At 43.9% G+C, this 19,122-nt stretch overlaps 7 protein-coding genes across 9 annotated transcripts in view; 4 read left to right on the top strand and 3 right to left on the bottom strand.

The window, feature by feature from the left end:
- Positions 1–2,488, bottom strand: part of LOC125774679 (uncharacterized) — a 30,244-nt gene extending 27,756 nt beyond the window's left edge. The window contains exon 1 of the mRNA XM_049444834.1: positions 1,108–2,488. The gene's annotated coding sequence lies outside the window, so the exon portion shown is untranslated. The remainder of the gene's footprint in view (positions 1–1,107) is intronic.
- A 974-nt stretch (positions 2,489–3,462) lies between these two features.
- LOC125774727 (larval cuticle protein A3A) lies at positions 3,463–4,557 on the top strand. The gene is made up of 3 exons (XM_049444901.1): positions 3,463–3,651; positions 3,743–4,168; positions 4,248–4,557. The coding sequence occupies exons 1-3, from the start codon at positions 3,631–3,633 to the stop codon at positions 4,407–4,409; spliced, it is 609 nt and encodes a 202-aa protein (XP_049300858.1). The 5' UTR covers positions 3,463–3,630; the 3' UTR covers positions 4,410–4,557.
- Positions 4,558–4,674: 117 nt separating this feature from the next.
- LOC125774733 (uncharacterized) lies at positions 4,675–5,447 on the top strand. Its single transcript, XM_049444907.1, has 2 exons — positions 4,675–4,914; positions 4,988–5,447. Exons 1-2 carry the CDS (start codon positions 4,885–4,887, stop codon positions 5,438–5,440), a joined length of 483 nt encoding a protein of 160 aa, XP_049300864.1. The 5' UTR covers positions 4,675–4,884; the 3' UTR covers positions 5,441–5,447.
- A 139-nt stretch (positions 5,448–5,586) lies between these two features.
- Positions 5,587–6,377, bottom strand: LOC125774725 (uncharacterized). The gene is made up of 2 exons (XM_049444899.1): positions 6,258–6,377; positions 5,587–6,183 (listed from the first exon to the last, which is right to left on the bottom strand). The coding sequence occupies exons 1-2, from the start codon at positions 6,294–6,296 to the stop codon at positions 5,587–5,589; spliced, it is 636 nt and encodes a 211-aa protein (XP_049300856.1). The 5' UTR covers positions 6,297–6,377.
- A 113-nt stretch (positions 6,378–6,490) lies between these two features.
- LOC125774718 (uncharacterized) lies at positions 6,491–7,956 on the top strand. The gene is made up of 3 exons (XM_049444890.1): positions 6,491–6,898; positions 6,993–7,361; positions 7,417–7,956. Exons 1-3 carry the CDS (start codon positions 6,790–6,792, stop codon positions 7,866–7,868), a joined length of 930 nt encoding a protein of 309 aa, XP_049300847.1. The 5' UTR covers positions 6,491–6,789; the 3' UTR covers positions 7,869–7,956.
- Positions 7,957–11,511: 3,555 nt separating this feature from the next.
- Positions 11,512–14,715, top strand: LOC125774716 (probable isocitrate dehydrogenase [NAD] subunit alpha, mitochondrial). The gene is made up of 4 exons (XM_049444888.1): positions 11,512–11,650; positions 12,566–12,730; positions 12,813–13,343; positions 13,434–14,715. The coding sequence occupies exons 1-4, from the start codon at positions 11,624–11,626 to the stop codon at positions 13,773–13,775; spliced, it is 1,065 nt and encodes a 354-aa protein (XP_049300845.1). The 5' UTR covers positions 11,512–11,623; the 3' UTR covers positions 13,776–14,715.
- A 68-nt stretch (positions 14,716–14,783) lies between these two features.
- LOC125774675 (ras GTPase-activating protein 1) overlaps positions 14,784–19,122 on the bottom strand; it is a 44,633-nt gene continuing 40,294 nt past the window's right edge. For all 3 annotated transcript variants that reach the window (XM_049444830.1, XM_049444829.1, XM_049444828.1), the window contains exons 5-8: positions 18,737–19,083; positions 17,752–18,664; positions 17,520–17,676; positions 14,784–17,441 (exon numbers count right to left, since the gene is read on the bottom strand). In XM_049444830.1, coding sequence (XP_049300787.1) covers positions 17,290–17,441; positions 17,520–17,676; positions 17,752–18,664; positions 18,737–19,083 — 1,569 coding nt within the window. In that variant the 3' untranslated portion in view covers positions 14,784–17,289. The remainder of the gene's footprint in view (positions 17,442–17,519; positions 17,677–17,751; positions 18,665–18,736; positions 19,084–19,122) is intronic.

Below are 19,122 nucleotides of genomic sequence, written 5' to 3'. Positions count from 1 at the left end.
TTTCACCTTCACCAATTTGCCTTCCTATTCACATTTTTCTCATTTCCACTGGCTACGAAACTGGTGCGATTCATCCCGTTGTGCCGGGCACATCGATCAAGAGATCAAGCGCCACAGCTCTACATACACGTTTCGAAGGTGATCGCGGGGTCGTGCGGTGATCAAGACAAGGGATACGTCAGAGGAAGGGAACGTCCGAAGAGCAATTCTTGCACTCATCATTCTCATCTTTATCCACCCGTGCCGACCATCCAAAGTTCCGGGTTTTCGTTTCTTCCTTATTCCCTTTTTTCCCTCGCCTGACCGATCGTTGAAGTCTTTCGTTTCACACTCGCAAAGCGTGCAAAGGGTTAGCCTTTCTTTGTCGCACGCAGAACGCACATTCCAACCGACCGTGGTGTGGTCGAATTACGGCAACGGATCAAGCTGACATCACGACGTTATTCTTCAGCAGGGAAAAGAACAACGCAAAGCAAGCAAACGAAAGACAGTGCATGAAACACTGAAGAATGAGTTGGGCCGTACAAAAACGAACAAAAATAGTAAAGGAATGCGAAGAGCACAGGACAGGAAGAATTGTGTAAGATCAATTAAAGAGCAATCTAACGATTTATCCTCACAGAGGGTTTTTTAAGGGTGGGTGACTCGTAATCACACACACACACACATACACAAAAGCACTCTTTTTTATGTCTCTTCTCTTCTAAGGAAGTGCAAAGCGACAGGGGCTGAAGAAAACAGAAAATCGGTCCGGACGCCCGATTTCCTTAGCAACCCTTCCCAGTTAGGCTCGGTCGATGGGGAGAAAGCAAACCGTGTTTCGAAAATGGGCCGGGTTCATGCAATAATAACAGCGGTGTGGTCACAAAACTGGGTCTTTCTGGGTGACGACTAAACAAACGCTTTACAGTTACGAGACTACAGAGGAACGACGCTGGATGAAACTGGCTGTTAGGGGAATGTTAAGGGATAGGTACCGGGCAAGACAAGTGTGCCCCGGCCAGGGCAGCACACTGTTGGAACCGGAAAAAATGCCTGCTGGATATGAAGTCGGGGCCATCGACACCGTCCGGGTTTGATGGGGGTTTTTTTCGTAAAAGATCTTACCTAGGGCAAGCTAGCTGCTTAAAATTCCTCGATCGTTCGTTCTCTGTCGTTCGGGTTGTTGTTTGAAATCTCCCCGCTGTAGCTGCTGCGCCGTCGATCCGTCGAAGCTTCTTCTGTACGGGTAGCTTAAAATTCCGATCGCGACCACAGTGACGAACCTTCTTGGCTCACGGATCCCAGTCACGGCACCAAAGGATGGAAGGTAGAATGTCACAGCAAATGGCGCTTTCTGGCACGATTTAGAAACTATTGCTTTTGTTTGTGATTGTGTGTGTGTGTGTACCCGTGAGAGGAGGGGCAATTGGGGTGTTGTTAGCACTACACACGCCTTCACAAAACACCTCCCTATACTTCTAGGGGGAAGTGGGAAGAGATGAATTCTAACCTTCCTTCCTTCTCGTTACGATGTTGATTGCACACGATCTCCACGAACGACGAATGATTAGCGCGAAATGATGCAAAAATAAAACGCCAAACACAAACAATCAAACATCAAGCACATGCACTGCCGGAACGCGACTTGTGGTAAAATTCCAACCAAAATAATAACAACTCGGAGAAGAAACAAAAAAAACACAAACTCACTTCGGTACACAAAACACGCGCAACAACTCTTCAGCTGCGGGGGCTGGGCAATTGCACAATTCTTAAAACACCCCTTTTACCCCCTTTGCGGCCAAAGATGTCAACCGTTTGCGGGGAGCGGTTGACTTAAAACCCCGGGAATAGCACGGACCGGAGGTTGGTTTGGGAAGGAGTTGATAAAAGCGAACCGCCTGTTTTTGCTGTCTCCCGTGTTGATGTCCGCGATGCACTTGGCGCAACACGAGCAAAATTCTGCACTATGCAAATCCACCACTCATGTAAAAACAGGCACACAAACAGGGGTGCACACTTAACATACACACTGGCACAATAAACACCACCCTTTAGACAAGAATCCCGCTACGGACAAGGTGATGCGGTTTTGAATGCAGTTGCATATGCACATTCACCGTAATTCTTGCATACACACACACACACTCTATCGCTCTCTTTTTTCTCTTTCTCCCGTTGCCGATGCAACACCGAATGCACTTTATGTTTTGAGGTTGAATCTTTCGCGCACATACACACCTTCTGTTTGACCAATTTTTTCACTTCTCGGCGGGTGGCGGGTTTGCTCTTTAAAACTGTTTTATTCCCTTCACTTCTGGAGGTTCATTCAAACTGTTGCACAAAACCCGCTCAAAACACGCCACACGGTTGTACAAGGGTGAAGTGGAAACACTTTTGGACTTGGTGCTTGGATGAAACTTCGCTCGAACGCTCGAAACCTCGACACACTACCACACTGGTCGACGTTCGCTTGGAGTCTGGTGTCCGTAGTGTCTTGCTGACGGCGGTGGCGGCAACAGATCTTGGGAACGGCCTCGACGGCTGGCATTTTTTTTCCCTCCAAACTCTAGCGATCCGCGCTGGGGGATGAAACCGCATCTTGCCTTCTCTCTTTCGCGTACGATCATTGCCACCGTACAGTTGCTGACCTTACGATCGCTCTTTCTCAACACTCGGGCGCTCTCTCTCCCTCTCTCTGTTGCTCATTTTAAATGACTGTTGAGGATAAGCTCGTGTAGTATGCGTGACCGCATCTTAAGACATGTTTTATGACTCCGGTTGATGGCTCCGGGTGTTCGGGCGCTTTCGATGCTGACACATTCCACTGGGGAAGAGGGAGAAACAGGTTTACTGTGCTTTTGCTTCCCAACCCGGCACATTTCACGTATTCGAGCAGTATCACGCCGAAAAGGTATGGCAGCTTTAAGGCAGCCTGTTCGCTGCTTAAGAGCAGCAAGTGAAGAACTGCCGTTTTACTGCGACGATGAATGATTTGAGGTGATTGTTTTAAATGAAGAATATAGTAATACGATCATTTATGATGAAATCTGTGTAATTATATAGTTGTTTGTACAAATAGCTAATTTTATCGAAATTTGTATCGAACTTCTCTTGTTGCTCTTGCTTTATGAACTTCGAGAAGAGTTGTTGTATCTGTTCAATTCGGTAGAGTTTCACGAAAATCTTCATATATGCTAATTACATTGTTTAAGGAACTGGCATTTCTAGCTGCACTGTAATTATATGTCTCGCGATCGCATTGTGCTTAAAAGCACGAATGAAAGCTCACTGAATGAATTTCGCTTCATGCAGTATGTTCAACCGAATGCAACCGAACCGTGGCGGGCGGTTATGCAAGCGGACAAGCACCTGTCTCCCTTCCCATACTACATTTGCCTATTTCACAAAATCCAAACGTTCGTGTTTGCACGGTGTTTGCATGCCGAACCAGATGGAAGGAGAGCCGAACCGTCGTCATCGTCAGAAGTTTAGCCATCGTACGAGACGCTGAAGGCCTTTGGAAAGGTTCCCCACTGATCAGTTCCGAGACGCAACGCTTGCTCAACGGACTTGAGCGTCTATCCTTGATCTGCACAACTAGACACCTGCCAAGTGGCAGTAGAAGTTGTTTCACCACCTGCAAACATGTTCCGATCGTCGCTCGTGGTAAGTTTAGAGGAAGTGATCAATCTGTTCCGAATGCTGTGTGTTTGTGTGTGATATTCATCTGAACCCGTACACTATCGTGGTTTGTTAGGTTCTGGTGATAGTGCTGGCCGCAGATTTCTGCAATGCTGCCCGCCGTGATGCAGGAGCCCGCCTAAAGCCACAGATCGTAGTAGTGGAGGAGTATGAGGAGCATTTGACGACTCTGCCACCACCACCGAAACCGTACGCTTTCACTTACTCGGCCGGACGATCACCAGGACACGTCGACCGTACCCACAGTGAGGTGTCGGATGGAAGTGGCGTAGTGCGCGGTTCCTTCTCGTACGTCGATCCAAGAAATCAGGTTCGCACCGTCGAGTATACGGCCGATTCGCACGGGTTCTATCCGGTGCTGAGTCATCTTCCCAAAACCCCTCAACAGACGGAAGCGGTCGAACTGGCGCAACAAAAACATTATGCACTGTACGCCAAGATTGCGCAAGAGCATGCCAATGCGCACAGCGGACTGACGGTGGTGCGTGTAACCGGTTGCGCTTTTCCGAGAGCCCCACATTCAATCCTTTCCCTTTTGTTTGTGTTTGTTTTTGTTGCAGGAACCGAAACTGCCCAAGGACACGGTTGCCGTGGCGAAAGCGAAAGATCGCCATCTGTCACTGTACGAGAAGATTGCCCAGGAGCATGCACGCATCGCAGCGGAACAGGAAGCGCAACGGTTGGCCTTTGAAGCTACCTCGGTGAAATATGAGGAGGAGTGAGCGTGTAATACGAAGCACAGGAACACTTCCCAAACAGCTGATAATGAAACTAATCCTAAATCACTAAATTTCCCGCAATCGAAAGCGAACAAAATTCAAATGTAAATGTGATGATTCATCAATAAATCAATAAATTATAAGCAATCAATCGAAGTCGATCGAAATCGATCGTTGCCAGAGGAGATGAAACTGGTTTTGTTGGCAGTTGTTGTTGACTATCCGTTACCATTGCGTCATCAGATTTGTTTGCGAAAATATCAAACTACGCTGTTAGATATTTAATACGAACTTCAATAAAAATCCATGCTTCGAAGGTCGTCGCCTGTAAATGATCCAAACAACGGGTAGTTATAATGACATTTAGCTCACTATTGTTAGTGCTAATGGGAGAACATTTTACGTACAAATGGGTTTCGTTGCTACTCAAAGATTTGCATTCTAAAAGTGATGTTTAGTTCTATCAGAGACATTCATAATGTTGTTCCGTTTCGTAGTGGCTCTTATGGTATGTCTCCTCGATCGTCGATCGTAAGGTAAATCGAAACTGTTTTGAAGGTAATGTTGATTTCTTCCCACAGCTTCTCGACGTGTCCTTCGGACAGTATGAATATCCAAACTACGAGGAAAAAGCATCGGAGAACATACCGGACACTTATCCCAATCCAGATGTTGCTACCAACCCAGCACCCAACCCGGAACCACAATATCCCGACTACAGCTATGTAGAAACGGTCGTAACTACTACTACAACTACTACTACCACGCGGGCTCCAAGAACAAAACGACCCCAGGTGTTTCCTCCAACACCGACCATACGCCAAACGAGACGTCCAGTGAATAGAATAGTGCATTGGTACATTCTAAACGGTCAACTGTATCCAATTCGTACCGCCATCAGGCGCCGCTATCGAACAGGATCGCAGACTAATTGGGTACCACCGTACTATCGGAACGTGATGACGGGCTCACGTTCGACACAATCGAATGCACCCGAATGGGGACTAACGCAGCGTATCGGATACTGGTGGTAGATCTACGATCTTCTAACAATTTCCTAATGCTTACAATAGAGACGAAATAAACCATTTTCTCTCCAACATTCGGATTGTCCAGGAACTTCTAGTCCGGATATTGGTGATGCTACTTCACACACGCACACATGATTGAGTGTCCTTTATTATCCCAGCAGATAGTTTAGCAACGTCGAAGTTGCGCATACATTGCACGCGTTAGTGTTGCCGGTAGTCGGCGGCGGATTGAGACTCGACCCGTACCACGTCTGAAAGACGTTGTTGGCCCCACGTACGTCCGACGAAGGCATGTCATAATACGAAACAGTGTCCGTATATCCGTCAGGATCACTGTAATCATCGTATCCATAACCGTCCTCCTCGTAATAGTACTGCGGATCTGTTTCGTAGTAATCTAACTCACGGTTTGAATTACCGCCGGGTCGCAATGTCACGGTGGCCGGATTCCTCTTTCGTGCCGTGACCGTTTCCTCGACGCGCACAACTACCCTGGGGCGTGTTTGCGATAAGCCGGAGATGGATTCCGGATATAGACGATTCAGCATTGACGCAAGCCCGGTAAGGTAATTCAGGTCGGGCCCATTTCCTGCCTGGTTGAAGCCAGCGTTGGAAGGTACCTGGGTGGCGATGGCATTCGCGTACGGTGGCATATTGTACCAACGGCATGCCATACCGGTGGCAGCATTCTGCGTGTCCCGGTAGAGATTAAAAATGGGTAAAAAGGCATTCCCTTGTGCTGAGATCTGGGCAGCAGGGAGTTGGGAATAGTAATAGTATTTATTCAAATATTAATATATGTACACCACTCATACATTACCAGCAGTATTAGAAGTACGGTAGCACGTCCAAAGATCATCCTTATCGCTTCACCAAACAATTGACTATAAACTCGAACATCAAGAGACTTCGTAACTTACTAACAGGACGTGAAATTGAGGTGATAATCGGTTTAAATTAATCATTCAACAATTTATTGGACATTAACGTGTTAATCCATCATTAACCTTCAACGCTAGCAAAAGAATTCTTGCTAAAAAATCCCCGCTATTTAACTTGTCTACCAATGAAGCCTTTCATTAATTAAATTCATATTAATCTGACTCAGTATGAACATTTGGCAGACAAAAAAAACTTTAAATTGTTTATTAAGTAGTTGTCTAGCCAAAACAAAATTATAAAATAAACACCGTTCCTTAGTTTGTTAGTAAAACTATAACATATTAACATACTTCATGTGGCGTATAATGGTTTTATAATAAACTTGTTTACAGCATTGTAACGAGTTCGAGCTAACCTTTAAAAAGGCACAACAACCTTTTGAACTGTCCGTTCTGTTGTATGATTTCAAGATGGATGAAATCCGAGCAGCCTACTTAGTCGTGTTGCTAGTGTCCGTTTCATTCGGTGTACAAAACGTGCTCGCGGAAGAATCTGAATATGAATACTACTACGAAGAAGGTACTTTAAGTGATGGAGGTTTAGTAAGTTTCATTGGTGGTGATTTAAATATAAACGTGTTTTTCTTTGTTTTTGTTATCCGATTTTACTACAGTAAACGCTACTCAAAAAACGGTGGATTCTTCGTCGACCACAGTCGAGACGACTACTGTAACTTTAATACCGCAAGTAGAAACAACTTCGATAATACCGAGGCCATCCTTTTTGGAATTACCGCGTACCGAAGTACCGGTAGACACCGAAGTAGCGTATACGGACAATTCAAGTGAATTTACTTCGGTTATTAATGTAGAGGATTCTACGGATGATATTATGAGGCGTAATCAATGGGCTACTACATCAGTAGGTGAAAATAAACCCATAGCTACAACTGATGTACGACGAACTGATCACACATTAACACAAATGAATGGTACTCGTCCAACTAAGTACACTTCCATTTTCTACAAAAGTACCGCCAAGCGTAAGTACATCACAGCTGCACACCTTCGAATCGATGGTAACATTTTGTTTTACAGCAAAACCCAATAAGCAACCGGAAATAGTACTTAACATCTACACTGGCATGTATGGAATGCATTCGCGGGGAAAAAACCGACCCAGCGGAAACCTGGGTGGGCGCAATAATAATTTCTGGCCACGTGCTCAACCTGCTATGCAGGGATGGTATGGTATGTACGGGATGTACAATCGTAGACCGATGCAATCCTTCATGCCCAGACAGAACCCACCTGTATACCGGGGCCGTGGACCACAGAATGATTATGATGATGGATATAGTAATTCCTTCACCTATCACACGGCAACGAAACCACGGCGAAACAAACAGCAAAACCGTGGCACAGCAATTGACGAACAGGCAAGCCAGGCGCTATTCAATTTTCTCCTGCAAGCACTCGGACAGTATACGGGTTCTTCTTCCGCTCGTTCACAACCGCAAGGACAGCAAGGATCTCGCAGAAGACAGTGAGAGATAAAAACAATTATATTGTAAACACTGAACGATTTGTAACCCTACAATATAAATCAAGTGAAATGTTTCAAACCACGTGGCCAATTGCGTAAACGATATATTATGTTACGTTACGATTTGTGTTCAGCTCTTCAACAATGTGTTTAAATTCTTTTTTTTATTTAAAGCATTATTTGAATGAAAAGAAACGAATTTCAACAAATTTGCATTAAAATAAGCAATTTATAAATTTTGCTTAATTTCCCAAAAAACAAGCTAAAGCCTTAGGAAATTATCAAACTTTCAGATTTTCTTAATTTTTTTCGTTTTTTAATTCTTTTTTCATTTAAAGCATTATTCGAGTGAAAAGAAACATATTATTAACCAATTCGCATTAAAATAAATCAATTTTTAAAATTTTGCTTAATTTCCCAAAAAAGCTAAGGCTATACACATATAGCCTTAGGAAATTTTCAAATTTTTAAAATGGTTTTTATTACTTATTCTTTTTTCATCTATATCACATTTATAAATTTTGCTACATTGCTTTAAAAATGAGGAAAATTTTACATTTTCTCAAACAGGGTAAGGAACTTGGTTCCTCGAATAACTTCTGGCACACACATCTGAGGGCATGGCCGTCCAAGAAGAAAATGAGGAAGATTTTACATTTTCTCAAACAGGGTAAGGAACTTGGTTCCTCGCATAACTTCTGGCACAGACATCTAAGGGCATAGCTGTCCAAGAAGAAAATGTAGCCATTGGTGCCATCTATCGACCACAGGTTAAAGATTGGCGATCCGTTGGATACCGACCGAGTTATAGGCAAAATTTTGCGCAAAAATGAGGAAAGTTTGACATTTTCTCAAACAGGGTAAGGAACTTGGTTCCTCGAATAACTTCTGGCACAGAGATCTGAGGGCATGGCCGTCCAAGAGGAAAATGTAGCCATTGGTGCCATCTATCGACCACAGGTTAAAGATTGGCGACCCGTAGGATACCGACCGAGTTATAGGCAAAACTTGGCGCAAAAATGAACCTTATGAAATTTTCAAATTTTTATAATTTTTTAATTTTTTTATAATTTTTCATTCTTTTTTTTGTTTAAAACAGTATTTGAGTGAAAAAAAACTTCTTGCAACCAATTGGCATTCAAATAAATCAATTTAATTTTTTTGCTAAATTTCCCGAAAAAACGTAAGGGGTTAGCCTTATAAAATTTTCGAATTGTAAAATTTTTGTAAATTTTTTTCTGATTTTTTATACTTTATTTAACTTAAAGCATTATTTGAGTGAAAAGAAACTTATTGCAACAAATTCGCATTAAAATATATCACATTTATAAATTTTGCTACATTGCTTCAAAATGAGGAAAATTTTACATTTTCTCAAACAGGGTGTGGAACTTGGTTCCTCGAATAACTTCTGGCACAGACATCTGAGGGCATGGCTGTCGAAGAAGAAAATGTAGCCATTGGTGCCATCTATCGACCACAGGTTAAAGATTGGCGATCCGTTGAAAACCGACCGAGTTATAGGCAAAACTTGGTTCAAAAATGAGGAAAATTTTACATTTTCTCAAACAGGACAAGGAACTTGGTTCCTCCAATAACTTCTGGCACAGACATCTGAGGGCATGGCCGTCCAAGAAGAAAATGTAGCCATTGGTGCCATCTATCGACCACAGGTTAAAGATTGGCAATCCGTTGGATACCGTCCGAGTTATAGGCAAAACTTGGTGCAAAAATAAGCCTTATGAAATTTTAAAATTTTTATAATTTTTTAATCTATATATATAAAATTCTCGTGTCGCGGTGTTAGTGTGCAAACTCTTCTTAAACGGTTGAACCGATTTGTATGAAATTTTCGCTGAAATTTTATTTAATAAAACGTAAAATGAGTGATAAGTATATAAAAAGCAAGTGTGTGAATAATTGAAAAATGCTGTTTAGGGATTTTCGGCTCGGTGGTACATGTGGAATCGGCGCCTTACACGGAAGTTTATTAGTATTAAATCCCGAAAGTATTAAATCCCAATCGTCAAGGAAAACCAGAAATACCTCCTGAAGTGCCAAAAAAAGAGTAGAAGTGCCACAACAGAAGCAGAAGAAATTGCTTTGATTGGGAATATCTTGAGGATTGATAATGGCAATAATTTAAGAATTTTTTATTAATCAACGATGTCTAATCGCCACTCTAATAATACCACACGAATCAAGATTGAACACTCAAAATGTTTGCTTTAATTACAAAAGGCATGTTTAAGGGCAAAGCTAGGTTTGACGGGTAAGCTAGTCAATTTATAAAATTTTATTTAATTTCCCAAAAATAAAAGCTAAGGCCTTAGGAAATTTTCAAATTTGAGATTTTTTTTATTCTTTATTCTTTTTTTTTGTTTAAAGCATTGTTTGAGTGAAAAGGATCTTGTTGAGGCGCCGGGGTTGCCTCAAGAGGGGGAGGAGGAATTTGGTTTCCCTTTGGAGCAGGAAGAGAAACACCTTTTCTAACTTTAAACTAGGAACTTTATTTTCACCTTATTGACCGTTTGCCGGGTCGGATTGGAACTGTTACAGGGTCGGTTTGAACTCTTGCCGGTTCGTTGTGAACTGTAACCGATTCGATTTGGAACTGATCTGTAGCCGGTTCGATATGGAACTCATACCGGTTTGATTGGAACTGATCGTTACGAGGATCTAATCGCCCTTTTATAGTTGCCAAAATGTTTATTTAGATCCTTCCAGAAAGATTTAGAAAGATCTATCCATCCAGAAGATAAATCCAGAAAACTCTGGATTTAAAAAGGTTGGCGCATCATTGCGCGCGCGATGATTACTTTGCGTACTAATCATCGGTCAGGGTTCATCCTGCGTTCGGGTCAGAGTTCATCCTGCGTTCGGGTCGGGGTTCATCCTGCGTTCGGGATTGTTCGTGCGCGTCGGTGGTGTGACTATGCAGTAGGTGTGGTTTCTAAAGCCTTCACACACACTCTCGCGCCCGGTGTCTCGTGTGTTGAGTGTGTTGGTGTGTTGGTGTCGAACAGATCTTATTTCGTGTTTTTTGGGCAAATTCTCTTATTTTATACCCTCAATAGCTAAAATATTGCATTGTATTGGCATGATCAGTCTTGGATACCTTATGGTCTTGAAGCGGCTAATTAACATCTATTTGTACAATCATGCCATCATCCGTAGCAGATCTGCCACGTTGATGTTATTAGCCAATGTTCTGCTATCCAGCTCGCACATAAAATATTTGATTTCGATCGAACTAATCGCCAGGCCAGTCAATTTTTGTGATCTCGCATATCAATCAAGATTGATAAACTGGATTCTACGATATATCTCGTCATACTGTAATCAACAATCAATTACGTGTTATAATAGAAAAAATAACAAATTACGAAATTTAATAAGGAAGACGATAGAACAGCAGCTTTGCTTTTTTTATTTAGGTAGAACGGCATGGGATTAACAGCAGCTATGCTTAATTTCGAACAAAATTACAAACAGCAAAACACGCGACGCAGCATCACACCGTCCTGCCATAATACGACAGTACTGAACCTGCTATAGTAGACGTACGTTTCAGTTGACAGCTAACGCCATAAACACCGCATCAGCTAGAGCGGGAAGGCGTGCAAAGTGCGAGCGGGCCAGAGTATTCGCAGTGGCAGGAAAAAGAAGAAATCCTCTCAACAGATCGCTACGACCGTGTGTTTTGTCGTCTGTTGTCCGTCGATTAAAGCACGCAGTTGGTTCTCAGTGAAACGAAGCATGGCGGCACGATTGATAAAGAAAATTGTAAGGAAAACCCATGTGACATACTGTACTCAAGTGTGAACCTATCCGACCTTCTCCGTCCCTACACCTTTACCCGTTGCGGGGGTTTTTATTGCTGTTACTGCTGCTGTTGCAAAACTGCTGCCGGTTCTATCGTCGTCATCGTGCTGTGGAAACCTTTCCACCCTCTCGTGTGTGAAAAACAGTGTGCGACGAGAGACAAGTATCCCCTCTCATACTCACCCTTCGCGAGGCAGGCGAAAAAAACGGTTGCGCAAAGAACCCCAACAAGCTTGCCCCGTAATGCGAGGGGGGACAATAATAGCAAAATCTTTCGAAAACATGTTCTGTTTCTGGCAACTGGAATTCTAACGCATTACTCACATAAAACAACACACACGTCCTCGTTTTTGTTGTGCTTTTTTAGTTGGATGGCGAATTTGGAACGCTGCTGGCGAAATTTTCCACCCAACTGAAGGACAATTGGGTCAAGATTTACATAACCTCCTCCACTTCATCCACGGCAAATACTAAGCGAACCGAACCAATAGTTCAAGTAAATAACTATGTTTACCGCAATTACTAATTTACCAGGGGGTGGGTGGGAAGGGACTCCACACATACACGCACATTTTCCTGTATCCGGTGTGCTTCATCCGGGATTAGATGCCGCCGTATTTCCGGTATTCCGAATGGGGTTAGAGAAGCAAACGGAAAGGATAATTACTGGTTCTGTAATGATCTTCGGTAAAGTGAAGGCCACTAGTGTACTAGTAGTAGTAGTAGTAGTAGTAACAGCAGCCCAACTAAATCTTCATAAAACCAGTTTTATCCGCGATCCGCCTTATAAGCGTTACGTAACGGAATACTTTACGTTGACAAAATTTTCTTCTACCGTTGTATTTTTTTCGTTTCATTCATCGTTCACCGCACTAGACGGTCGCTCCGTTCGGTGCGCGTTCGTTTGCATCTGGCTCGCGCAAAGTGACACTGATTCCCGGCGATGGAATTGGGCCCGAAATTTCCGCCGCCGTGCAGAAAATCTTTTCCGTTGCAAATGTACCAATTGAGTGGGAAACGGTCGACGTTACACCGGTGCGGGTAAGTAAACGTGTGACCAAACACAGGAATCTAATCGGCCTACACGCGTTATTAAGCTCGTATTTATTTCGGTATTTCGTAGAATCCCGATGGCAAGTTTGGCATTCCTCAGGGTGCTATCGATTCGGTGAACCGCAACAAGGTTGGCCTGAAGGGACCGCTGATGACGCCGGTCGGAAAGGGACATCGGTCGCTTAATCTGGCCCTGCGCAAAGAGTTCAACCTGTACGCGAACGTGCGTCCGTGCCGAAGCCTCGAGGGTTACAAGACGCTGTACGACAACGTGGACGTGGTGACGATCCGTGAGAACACCGAGGGTGAGTACTCCGGCATTGAGCACGAGATTGTGGATGGTGTGGTGCAGAGTATTAAGCTCATCACGGAGGAAGCCTCGAACCGTGTGGCGGAGTATGCATTCAAATATGCCAAAGATAACAACCGCAAGAAGGTGACGGTCGTACACAAGGCGAACATTATGCGTATGTCGGACGGTTTGTTCCTGCGTTGCTGTCGCGATATGGCCCAGAAGTATCCGGAGATTAAGTTCGAGGAACGGTACCTTGACACCGTCTGTCTGAACATGGTGCAGGATCCGAGAAAGTACGATGTGTTGGTAAGTGAATCTCAGTGTCGTAATCGTAATGAAAATCATTTTCAAACAATCTAACGTTTTCCTCCGTGTATCCTCCTTAATGGCTGCCAGGTAATGCCCAACCTGTACGGTGATATTCTGTCTGATATGTGTGCCGGTCTGGTCGGTGGTCTCGGTCTCACCCCGTCCGGCAACATGGGTCTGAACGGTGCGCTGTTCGAATCGGTTCACGGTACCGCACCGGATATTGCTGGTAAGGATCTGGCCAACCCCACTGCCCTGCTACTGTCGGCGGTCATGATGCTGCGACACATGGAATTGAACCAGCACGCGGACAAGATCCAGGGCGCCTGCTTCGAGACGATTAAGGAAGCAAAATGGCTAACCGGTGATCTGGGCGGTAAGGCCAAATGTTCCGAGTACACCAACGCCATCTGTGACAGAATCAAGTAAAAGGAGCGTCCCCGTGGTATGTTGGGCGAGAAGTGGGAAGGTTTTACGTGCAAGACAACGGCGACAAACTCCATTTCCTGCCATCGCCTAACCGTAAGCATGCTACTGGTAGCACGCACCCTTTATAAAACGCCATAATGGAAGTGACCGAAAGAGTAATAGTGGCTGTTTCTAGTGAATTACGATGCAAGGGCAGAACGAGAAGGAAAAGCACTAACTAGCGAACTATTTATTTGTAATTTTAAAAAGCAAACAAAATCCTACACAACCACCCATCGGTCCCGACGCACAGACGTGAGCGTTAGCGTGCGGTTCTTTCCCAGCGACAACCAAACAAAACATAAACCGACATTGGCTTCTTAAGATGGGAACCAGTATTAGGATGCATAACTAACCATCAAACGTCCAAAGACCGACGAAGTATCGAACATTGTAACGACATCCGAGCCTCCCTCAAAGAAAAACTGGAACGCATACACAACCTCACCACCATCCGCCTTGTTTTCCCAGCTCCTTTCGTTTTGCGCCAACAGACAATAATCAGTGCAGCGTGGCCAATCGTCCTCTGCCGATGCGCTAGGAACGAACGGTGTTGGAAAAGGATAGCAACGATGCAGTGTAGAGATGGAGTTTTCGTTTAACGTTTTTTTTTCTCTGTTAATTAGTCATTAGCCAGGCGAAATAGTGTTTAGTAGATGGATGGAACTAGGAAAAACTGAATGGCGCAAATCAAAGATCTACCGCCCCATGCGAATGATTGAATGCATTACAACTAAAGCCTCCCCGGAAGGGACTCAAAGCCATGTTAGTCAAAACACAAAGCCACCAATAGGAAAGAGAAAACGCCTGTCGACGGGATGTAGGATGCAGGAAAAGAAAACAACCGAACTTCACCAAAAATGGAAATAAAATTGTCTCAAAATTCGTTGATTCAAACAAACCCCTTTTAAGGTCGATCTAATTGAAGGAAAGAACCGTTCATCAGTGAAAGCTGCAGAGAACCGATCATCAGTAGCGTACCTTTTTTTTTGTTCTTTTTATTATCCGTAGCATGTTATATAGGTTGGTTCTAAATAATCAAATATGTGTATATATTTTTCGATTCATATTAAAATGCGTCCGTGAAGAAGAACAGTTTAAGCAGCACGCGTCATCTTCCGCTGACGATTCTCCCTTTAACTCTCGTTTTCTGCAACCCCCTGAACGGAGGTGGAGCTTAATGCTTTATCGAACAATTTATCATGTATGGAACACAATTTATCAGCAGGAATACAATGGGTACTAAAATTCGAGTATTAAAGTAAACAAATCATGGGGATATTGAGGATCCTTGAACAACCAAAAACATAAAGGATTGTACCGATCCGAATGCTCCACACTTCAAGATTAATGGCTACTTACTATGCAAGCGTTAATCTGGCGCATGCTGAGCTGAGCTCTCCGCTTCTGAGCGTGGTAAGTAGCAGTGAATCTTGCCGTAAAAAAAAAACATTAAATTTTGTAAATTTACTTCGTTGTCTAGCAAACATAGCGAATAAAAACACAGAGAGCACATTACACCATCGCGCTAATCGTCACCCGCTGCTTCCACAGGAATGTGACGCAGCAGATATCAAAGGGTTGGCAAAATGTTATGTATAAAATAGTTTTTTTTGGTTTCAATTGTATGCGAATGAGATTTGTCTGCATTTGTCCTACCACTGCACCACATATACCGTGTCTTACACTTCTCGGACTTTTCTCACGGCTTCATTAATCGATTATTTATGTACGCGGCGGCGTTCGCCTTCCGTTTACCATGCTTTTCTACCTTAAAGTTAAACTTCTGGTTTGATTTAGCGTTGTCTCTAGATCTATCCCTGGATTGTTATTAATGTTCTTACTCATTAATCTACGCAAACAATTAAAAAAACTCATTACGACAAAAGGAAAGAAAGAACGAACACGATTGTGCGCGAAAGATTTGTCTTTTCATTTTGTTTTACACCGATTGGCGTTAGGTCGGGTGTTTTAAGCCTTTCGCTAAGACTGTATAGCGAGATATTTTCTGTTTTAAATTTGGAAAGCAAAATGGAACAAGGGACATCAACCAAGACTCGCAGCACAATCGTCAGTCGCTTGTCACTAGAACAAACATATTCGCTTGTTATTTTGCGTAACGCTTTTATGCGTAGGCCTAGGTTGGAATCTTCAAATCTTGGTGTATTAAAATGACCGTTTCGCACAGCACAATGCAGCATCCGACGAGATTATTAAAAAAATAGAATAAAAAAAGGATAGTTACGTGAATCACTATTATCTACTACTCTTACACGCACAGCAACTGACGAAATTAATCTTGTATAAAACCCTTTTCGACGAGACTAGTTTGTAAATGGATACCAGTTCACAGTGTTACTTTACTTCAACCGTGCAGCAAGCACCGGTCACGGAATATTGAAGAAGGAAAACATCATCACGTTCTAATGCAAAATTATGCGCAATTCTTTCTACGTTCCGTACATGTTAAACTGGTTGCTATTTTTATGGATCATTAATTAACGTTTCGTTTACCTACAGGCGTAAGTTGCTTCTGTTTTGCTGGTTGGTATCTTGTGTAGTGTTTATATAAATGTTGATTTAAATCGCACCCGATTACACCTTGTTGCACTAATGTGAGGAAGAAAAAATCAGTCGTTCCGAAAGGAGGGAGGGCTTTTTTTCTTCTTGGTTGATAGATTAAATAAGGAGCCTAAAATCAAAAAAGGAATTGATTCCGAACGAAGGTCGGTAATTTGTTTTACATGAGTCATTTTACCATTACTGGGGTTCTATCACTAAACAGAATATTTCATAGCGAATATCTGGTTGCAGAGCTTAGCGATCACATAATGAACTTTTTCCACTCAATGATGCAAAACTCGCTAATCAACTATACCGCTGATTACCATTTTTTTTAGATTGTTCAAATAGATCCCAAAGGTAGTGTGGGAAGATTTCAGACAGATTACATACCAATATGATGGTAGTAACATTTCACAACAGATGTTACAATGAGTGGATCGAAATCCCTGTACCATTGAACAGACAACCTTCTGTTGCTGCTTGCTGTTTCAGTCGTCTTTAAGCCTAAAGTCAAATTCTCCTGAGTATACGGTAATCAATTCACTTACATTGGGACACATAGACGTGCGTGTACAAGAGAAAGAGAGACAGACAAAAAAGCACATTCTAACACACCTCAGGTCTTTACATCTGCCGGGACACCAAGGCAAAAGGTAATGGGTGATAGTAGCATATAGCGGGAAAAATGTTTGCCTCAGAAGATATAGAAATTGTGCGAATTTACCAAAACTATCCTTCATCGGTTCGGTTGTTCCATTCTAACGCCTGCATTCCACAAAGGTACAAAACAACCTCTCTTCCGACGAGACTAACAAAACCCTGCATCCATTTCACAGATGACGGATGCATTGGCAGAAAGACTGACTCGTTGCTTGTTGGGGCATGTTTCGTGTGTTCAGGGCTGAACTGATTAGCTGATCATTTCGCGATACTTCAGCTTGTGTTTCGAGAGCATCTCCGTCACGGTGACGAGCTTCTTCAGTGCGTTGTTTGTCTTGCTCATAGCTTGCAGCTCCGGCAGATACGACACACAGATGTGGTGCAGTGTGGCGAGCTCACGGCCTAAAAGTACAACGAAAAAACAATTAAATAAAAGAATCTTTTCGTCTTTTCGTCGACACAACGTGGTACTGGACTTACCTGCATCGGAGCTGGACAGGGTGCAGGAATTGTTTTGTTCCTGCATGCAACCGGGAGGTGGATTAGGATCCGTAACGGATGACAGCTGGTCGAGAAATACAATCATGCGTTCCTTATTCTTTAAGATGAACGGATTAACCACTTCCATGTACGGTTCCTGGAGAAAAGTAACGAAACAGTTGTTAGAAAATATCATTTCCCAAAACACATTATTTTAAAAAAGTGTTCTCACTTTGCCACCGAATTCAACGAGATTAGCCAGATTTTGTAAACATTTCGCGACCATGATCAGCGACCTGGTCGCCATTTGGTGTGGCGTTTCATTGACTAGACCGAATTGACGAGGATTGAGCAGGGCGGGACAGAGCAGCCGCAAAAAGATGAATCCGGACACGACGCGCGTTCGCACCAGACGTTCGTTCGGTGAGGGCCACTTGGCCACGACCGCTTTCTGCAAACAGTTGCAGATGTACCGTACCGTCCGGGGGCACGCGTCCGGCGAGGTGAAGATCGACTGTGTCACCTGATCGAGAATCATTAGCAAAAATTCCGCATTCGAGCACGCATCATCGTTGACGTCCATCTTCGTTGGATTCAGTTCGGCCGACTGTTTGCTGTCCAGTATCCGCTGCACCGTATCGGATACGGCCGACTGTAGGAAGAGCGTACATTCGGCACGCATGTACAGATCCATCAGTGTCGTTGCTAGCGATGCCCCACGGAACAGGGTGGAGGTTTCATTTTCGCGTGCCACCTCCGCCTGGCAAAGGATTCGCAGCAGCTCCGTTTCACGCTTTTCGTGCCGGAACACCTTCAACAGTGACGTGGCAAGCGGGATGCGATCGTTGTGACATATCTCCGATAGAGCGCGGACTGCGTTCAGTTCCGATTCGACAAGCAGTTGCTGCAGCGGACTGTATTCCTCGCACGGCATGACAAGATCGTCCAGGTAGCGTATACGCAACCGAATCGAACCCCACTCACCCATCGGTGTCATGCCGTTGAGCGGGAACCATTCCTCCGTTTCCTGCCCATTCTTGAGACTGCACAGATCGACGGTCAGTTCTGCCACTTCCGAATCCTTGCCACGTTTGCCACGACTGAGCACGGTTATTGTAACCGTAACTACATCGGGCGGAACATCGCTGAAGGGAGCAAAAAAATTGGAATACATTTTTAATTCATGCCCTCTGCACACATCCAGTGCAAACACTTACTCCAGGACGAATTCCTCTTCCCATACGGGATCGGGTGCTGTCTTAACACGCGTCTTGCCCACTTTCACCTGGTTGAGCGAGACAACACAGTACGGGTGTGGTACCAGCTTAAACGGCAAACGATGCGCTTCCAGAATCTGTAGATTCAGACAGCGAAGTTCGCGCAGCCGCGGAACCTTTGATTGTGCCTTGCTTAGCTGCGACACGCAGTGCGATTTCAGTGCCGATATCCACTCAACGTAGCACTCCTGATTGTTGGCACAGAGATAGGTGATGGTAGCGAGACACGGAAGCGCCCGTTCCACTATCTGGAAGCAGTGTTGTCGCTCCCAAAATGATTCATGGCACTGCGGAACGACAAAATAAATTATAAGTTTCATAGGACT

Source organism: Anopheles funestus, chromosome 2RL, assembly GCF_943734845.2.
Source record: "Anopheles funestus chromosome 2RL, idAnoFuneDA-416_04, whole genome shotgun sequence".
NCBI lineage: Eukaryota > Metazoa > Arthropoda > Insecta > Diptera > Culicidae > Anopheles > Anopheles funestus.
This window is presented reverse-complemented; position numbering and strand designations above follow the sequence as displayed.